Source organism: Haliotis rufescens, unplaced genomic scaffold (genome assembly GCF_023055435.1).
Source record: "Haliotis rufescens isolate VD_foot unplaced genomic scaffold, xgHalRufe1.0.p SCAF_10, whole genome shotgun sequence".
Lineage (NCBI taxonomy): Eukaryota > Metazoa > Mollusca > Gastropoda > Lepetellida > Haliotidae > Haliotis > Haliotis rufescens.
The window spans coordinates 28,171,924-28,179,595 of NW_025963780.1; the positions used below are offsets into that span (position 1 = coordinate 28,171,924).

General features: G+C 41.5%; 1 protein-coding gene across 1 annotated transcript in view; it reads left to right on the forward strand.

The window, feature by feature from the left end:
- LOC124135093 (mucin-5AC-like) overlaps positions 1–3,523 on the forward strand; it is a 47,729-nt gene extending 44,206 nt beyond the window's left edge. The window contains exons 65-71 of the mRNA XM_048389131.1: positions 72–118; positions 280–334; positions 717–961; positions 1,358–1,441; positions 1,618–1,752; positions 2,153–2,204; positions 2,802–3,523. Coding sequence (XP_048245088.1) covers positions 72–118; positions 280–334; positions 717–961; positions 1,358–1,441; positions 1,618–1,752; positions 2,153–2,204; positions 2,802–3,148 — 965 coding nt within the window. The 3' untranslated portion in view covers positions 3,149–3,523. The remainder of the gene's footprint in view (positions 1–71; positions 119–279; positions 335–716; positions 962–1,357; positions 1,442–1,617; positions 1,753–2,152; positions 2,205–2,801) is intronic.
- Positions 3,524–7,672: the final 4,149 nt, after the last annotated feature.

Here is a 7,672-nt window from a genome sequence, read left to right on the forward strand (position 1 = left end):
GTATAAAAACGGTAATTTGCAATCGTACAAGAAGTATGAGGGTTTGTGATGTCATTTCTTTTCTGTTTCAGTGTGTCCACCAAAGTGTCCAGTTCCTGCACAACCACCATGTGCTTTCGTACGTTCAAACAACCATTTAGAGTTGTGACCAATGCCTGCAATGCTTTGTATGTTTCGTTTAAATCAAAGCTTCGGCTGAAAGCTATAAGTGCTTGTAAATGCAACACCTCACCTGGTACTGGTCTTAATGGCTAACGTTATGACACTGCTTTGTTTCAGGGATCCCAGGTCGTGGACATCTTTGGTGGCTGCAACTGCACAACCAAGGCATGTGGTAGGTACCATTGATAATACTTAGCAATCAGAATTATGCTTATACTTATTATTGTATTATTTTTGACGAGAGTTAAACAACTATTAATGCTGAATATATTCCCAACTGTAATGCATCGTTAATTAATAACATCATGATGTTTGTGCTTCGTATTTCGCTGGAGAAAACAACTTCAATACTAAGACTTGAAAAAAACAAATGGTTGCACGTTCGGGGATTTCGAATGACATCAATAATTAGTTTTCTTGACAATAATATACTTACATCCCTGTTTATTAAATGAAAAGTATGTTCACATACTGGCGTCAAACCTATGTGGTGCTATTGATGTACTTGAACAGCAGGTTCAGGATATACTACAAATATTATTCTTGTCCCTCAGTTGCCGGCACTTCGAGTCCCTTCCCCGTGGTGACCACGGCCGTCACCATCCCCGTCTGCAGATACTCAATGACCAAGGTGGTGACCAATGGTAAGGAGGTGGACCGCCCCAGGCCAGTCGAGGTGACCCACACTGTTGGTCAGCAATGGGCGGATGGCCTGTGCAAGACCTGCCAGTGTGTCAACACCACCAGCGGTACTGCAGAAACAACATGCCATGAACAACAGTGTTCTGCTTGCAAACTGGTTAGTGCCCTGACAAGTTCTAGCAATTGGTTATAGTGAAAGTGTACTCGAAGTCATGGAGACCGCCACAACGTATCGAGTTGTTCGTATTTTCGTGACAAGTGGAATTTCGATTTAAGGACATTGTGTTGGTAATTATTGGGCCAGTACAATGACGTTAAACCGTTAAAACGATATATCGAGTTTAAAGGATATCACAGTTTAAATGATTTCATTTGATTTTAGCTTGTTAGCCGTGACGTGGTACAATGTGGACATATGCCCTGCTTGTAGCCCACTTGAACATACGCATAATACAAGATTCAAATGTTTATTCAAATCCGTCGTTGCCATATTAGGCAAGGTCGTGACACACAGACTGCGACAATGCATTAACCCCGCCCTTTACATCCACAGGGAGAGGAGAGACGCACCACCGACGGCACCTGCTGTGGTGAATGTATGAAGACTGGTTGCGTTGACAACGGCAAAGTTTACAAAGTACGTCAAGGCAACTTAAAGAAATACATCGACATAATTAACAGGACACTTTTGAATCTTATACTTAAGTGTCAACGTTTCAGTAAAATGTATCTCATATCCGAACGTTACTTCAGTTAAAATGTTCCACAGAATATATGAAAACTAATTACCATATTTATTACTATATTTAACAGCAAGGGGAGAAGATCCCATCTTCTATGAAGTGTTTCGAGAAGATGTGTACAGTGGACATAATGACGGGCGACTTCATCCTCCAGCAGACCCAAATACAGTGTGAAAGTATCGACAAGTTGCCCGTGTGCACAGGAGTACGTATAAGAACCAAGTGGTTGTATTAAGTGGCACTGCCAAAGCAGTGAGTTATGAGTTTTAGATTCATGGGCAATGTTCAAGACATATTATGGCGATAGAGACCAGCATCGTCTCCATCATTGTTCTCATGTAGGGAATCGAACCCGGGTGTTCGATATGACGAGCGAGTACTTTTACAAGCAGGCTACCCCACCGCCCCCTATCAAATAAGCACTATGTTGTTAGATATGTCCATATATCCTTGGTGCCATGGGAAATTGGGTCAAATATTGCAATATCTATTCGTTTGCCACGTATTCAAGCGTCACTACGATCTCAAGTTAGTTTCGATATATAGAATGAAGTATATAAATGTCCATGTATTTCATCCGTGTCCTTTGTATTTTGTGTTTGCAGAGCGAAAAGGCCTACGATTCTACTGGATGTTGTCTCAGATGCGTGCCTACAGGTGGGTGCTTAATAATGCCATACATGTAGTAATTGCAACGATGGGTCATGCCTGGATAAGACATTATGGTACCGTCACAGAATTGAGAACATTAGTATGGTATCATTACAAAAGATTCGAAGAGCATTTTGCCTTGTTTGATTGTACCACTTTGTTCTCTCACAGTGAGTGAATGGGTTCCAATAAGATCTGCTTGAACAACATTCAACTCTGTCACATCATGTCACCAACACCATCATAAAATTAATCTTGAAAGAAGTAAATTTGGGATTCGAACACATGACCAAGTGTTACTGGCAGAACATACATTACAGAGTCGAGTTGTATGAATATATCTAAAAACTGTCCTCGGACATGAAAATCAAACCAGGTGTCTCCGAGACATTCGAGCATATCTTGGTTACGAAAGTCCATGGTCTGCTTCCCATAGACATTATATCAGTCACTGGTTTGTCTGGTCTTGTGTTGATGATTTAGGTCGCCATCATGTACCTGAAATATTTCTGAGTTTAGCGTTGAACAACAAATACAGCAAGCAGCTTATCGATTGTTTGAAACGTGTCCTTCCTATCACAAACTTGATTCATGTATTTGCAGATATGGTGCCAACCAACTCCTCCAACTCGGTATGCCAGAGTTGCACTCCCAGACTGATGTTCGGACAAGTCCAGCAATCCATTGGCTTCTTCAAGGTCAATGACGAGGGTGAGGTTTGCTCTAACGTGGAGCCAATCCCAGAGCTCAAGGAATGTGCAGGATATTGTGGCTCTACTTCAAGTTACACCTCACTCATGCGCGGCTTCGACAACAAATGCCTATGTTGCCAGCCAGCCAAGACGGTAGCCAAGTCTGTCCAGCTTGTTTGCGGTACTGGCAGGAAGATCACCAAGACCTACAACGTACCGGAAACATGTGGCTGCAGCGCATGCTCAAATGGAGCATAATCTCAAACCCACTTCCGCTTCCGGCCTGTGAAAGTGAGGTGCAATCCTTACCATTCCCGTGTGACAACTTGACATAAATGTAAAAACTATTTATTTATGAACCTGTGATTACAATGCTCAAAATGATTTATGTTTAAGTTTTAGTCTCAAAATGAAACTGTACATATATATGTTATACGTTTTCTGGAATGTGCAATGTTCTGAACCGTTTACCTGAACAACACAGGTTGACACATTAAGTTGTTAATTTTTTTACCAATGAATATAACTGAATGTCTTACTAATGATATGTGCACTTTGTTTCAAGATGTTATACGCTTATTTATTGCAAAATCATGGTGAGGAAGTCAATAAAAGCAATATTAATTTACAAAATCTTTATTGTACTTTCGTAGGATAACCATACCATTCAAAACAAGTTTTATGAACACCCAGAATTGGAAGGCCATGTGTTGCAAAGCCCACCTATCAGATTAACAAATTAACTATAGTCATATGAGAAAACGGGCGTTCTTTAACTTATTCGGAATGTTATATTAATGAACTAATAAATGCTCCACAAATCGCGACAAAGGGGAAGCGATGTTTTGTTAAATTGTTAACTACCACCCCAGTTCACTAAAGAAAGTTTTGTGGACACACCCGTCCTAAAATATACTAGTATATCATAATACATTTAGGAGATAAACATACTGTGTTTTTAATGTAGAGCTAGGTCACCTATAGATTTAACCGCGCTAAAACTGTTTATCTCCATTCTACCATGACTAAATAAAACGCGAACTCTTTGGTTGCTAGCAAACATATTGAGTGAATCGGCATGCGTTTAGTCCAATGTTTTGAGTGGGTTGTCGATTTGGATTACGGATTCAATGACAACAGCCTTTAAACAAAATATGGACTTTATATGCTCAGGCAGTTTGTTTACCCCGTAATACTTCACTCGAACATATGACAGGCATTGACAGCATGTAAGCATGGCAACTTGGAAAGCTAACATGAGGTGGCACCCCTGAAGAAAAACTAAGCAAGCTTTGCAAAGCTTTCATTCTACAACGCGCGTCACCATTATGACGTCATATCGCTCATTGTGACGCAAAGATATGACGTCACAGTCGTATATAGAAAGGCGGCAAATTCCAGGCTCTCTGTTGTCGCCAAAACTTAAAACACATGAATTTGTGTATCGCACTTTTCAGTTCATAACTGCTCAAATGCGCTCACATCATGATAGGTCTTTTTAAACCCCGATTGTTGGATCATTGTCTACTCGATTGTAAATTTTGGACTCCCTTGGCAGTATTCAACCCAGGCAGACTGCGCTTAAATGTTAACATTCACATCATCATCTCCTACTACAGGGTACCCAGTCACTGCTTGGTGAACAGAGGCATGATTCGAACAAAATCACTTGTGTTAGGAGATACCACGTTTTACATGTGATTCAGTGTAGGGAAGGGACGAAGACCTAGAAACTCTCAGGAGTCAAGCTGCACGTGACAGGACAACAAAATGGATTTGCAAAAAACTATTATTTTCGGAACAAGTTTGTTTCAAATTTGACCAGAGATATGAACAGAACACTAGACAAACTTACGGCGACTAACAGACAGACAGGCGAGAGATAGATATACGGCCAGAGCGACAGACAGACGATTGGACACAGGCATACGACCAGAGCGAGAATCAGGCAGACGACACAGATACACGACCATTGAGACAACCAGATGACAAGCAGAGATACGACAGACGACGAGACAAACTAACGGCGGAAGACTGACCAGTGACAGTCAGACTTCAAGAGAGTCAGGCAGGCGACAGGGTTGCGATGCATCAACAAAGTCAGCGAGACTGACCAACCATTCCTGTTACCACGTTGCTGAAGACCAGCACCTTCACGGTCACCGGGTTCCGTATGACCTCATACTGAATATATCCTTGTGCTGTGTTACTGCAATTCAGCACTCTCTTTTTCATAAATTGTTAGTTCTGGTAATGTGTATGTAGGCTCGTGACTCCGAGTTATTAGATTCTGTGTAAAAAAAATGTACAGTTAACAAGAAACATCATTGTATCCATTACTGCTAAGATAATTACTTTTCCTACAAAGCATGATATTGCAATTTGTGTGGATACCACTTAACTAAATGTCGCGTATCAGTAGCAAATCATTATCAGGTGTATGCAAAAGTAGATAATTGTTTGATAGCTCATGTGCTCTTGTTCCCACCGAATTAAACAAGGTCTCGCGTTCGGTGTTAAAGTCCAGAGAGCACAGACAACATACGCGGATTAAGACACGCCCACTTTTTGAAACATGCTAATAATGCTAATGAACAAAAACTACACACCACTCTATCATTTTGCTGACGTTTAAAACAAAAATAACTCTTATTTGACTAATGAGTTAAATGCATTTATATTGCATTGTTTATATTTAGTACACCCCTCTTTTCAAAAACCTGTATCCGCGTTTAAGAGTTTCTTGTATATATTGTAGTATCATGTGTATCTCGTTGAGTGATCTGACAAAGTTGATGTCTTAATTTTGTTAATGATCTTCATGATCTTTATGTCAACACCAGGGGTCTGTCTCACGGGAAAAGAAAGTTACCGAAGCGTACTTTGTTTGACATCACACGTCAGTTTTTCCATCAGGAGGATTTGTTCACACCCGTCTCGAATAGTGCATGTTTTAATTTTCGGGGTTTTTTTTCGAGGTTTGTTTTGTCCAAAGCAATATGATATTTTTGGGCATCGATTACTCCATAAAAAACAGAACATCTAAAACGTGTAGCCCTAAACGAGTATTAACTGCAAGTGGTACTATTTATTTTGAGGAGGCAGTTTGAATGAATGTCTTGTAATAATATACAATGGACAAATTACACTGATGCATGCATGCACGCGCGCACACACACAGTCATGCGAAGGCGCGCATGTGCGCACAGGCTACATGCAATCAACCAAGTCACCGAACGTGACCATCCGATTCCCTTATTCGCCTCGCTCGACAAGCATACCTTTCCGCTTACCAGGTTTCCCTACGGGAATAAAACTCGACCGTGTCAAGAAAACGAGTCTGACCACTCGATTCATTTAGTCGTACAACAAACACAGCTCGCTGGAGGTCAGTTCTGACCCGGAATCACCAAGAGGTTGGAACCTGTGTGTCGAGATAGAACCATGTCGGAATCGGCTTAATTTACGTGTTTTATAATCGCTGGTGTGTGATAAAAGATGTAAATATCGGCAGACACATTAAGTAACATACTACTTATGTCTTTATAGCTTTGGTATCAGAGGATATTTTAAAGACGTATGTATTTTCATGAATATCCTTAATTCCTGTGGTAACAATGGTGGCATAAGATAACCACTGTATCTGGGATTAAGTTTAAAGTTTTGTGTAGCACCCTTAGACCAGACACACCTGTAGTTGACGGTTTGGGCCATTGGTGGTGACACTGTGTCCTTGCTAGAATGCAAAAGGACAAGGTCAACTAGTGATTGATTGTGAGAGTGTCCCTAGTCCTGGCCAATCAGTGCATGTTTATCAGAGCACTGTTGGACCTGGCCAATCAGTGCTTGATGGTGTGAGCATCCCTAGGTCTGGCTAATCAGTGCATGTTTATCAGAGCACCGTTGGACCTGGCCAATCAGTGCTTCATGTTGTGAGCATCCCTAGTTCTGGCCAATCAGTGCATGTTTATCAGACCACCGTTTGACTTGGCCAATCAGTGCTTGATGGTTTGACCACCCCTAGTCCTGGCCAATCAGTGCATGTTTATCAGAGCACCGTTGGACCTGGCCAATCAGTGCTTGATGGTTTGACCACCCCTAGTCCTGGCCAATCAGTGCATGTTTATCAGAGAACCGTTTGACTTGGCCAATCAGTGCTTGATGGTTTGACCATCCCTAGTCCTGGCCAATCAGTGCATGTTTATCAGAGCACTGTTGGACCCGGCCAATCAGTGCTTGATAGTGTGAGCATCCCTAGGTCTGGCCAATCAGTGCATGTTTATCACAGCACCGTTGGACCTTGCCAATCAGTGCTTCATGGTGTGAGCACCCCTAGGTCTGGCCAATCAGTGCATGTTTATCACAGCACCGTTGGACCTGGCCAATCAGTGCTTCATGGTGTGAGCATCCCTAGTTCTGGCCAATCAGTGCATGTTTATCAGAGCACCAATGGACCTCGCCAATCAGTGGCTGATTGTCACTCTGTAGCTAGTCCTGCGAGACAAAAATGTTAAATAGGTCTACACTTTCTGTCAGTTTTATTCAGTTCAAACTCATAGCAAAATGTAGGTATATGAACTGGTTCAAGATTATAGCCTTCAAATGCTACGAGTCCATGAGGACTACCATCATTGGACTTTAAATGTTCACAGTTTAGTGGTAGCAGACAAGGGTGAATTTGAAAGTCTGCATCTAGTAATACCATGAGTATCATATGTACAGAAACTACAAACAGATAAGGTCCAACTATTTGTGTATTTTTTAATTCCACAACTCCACTGG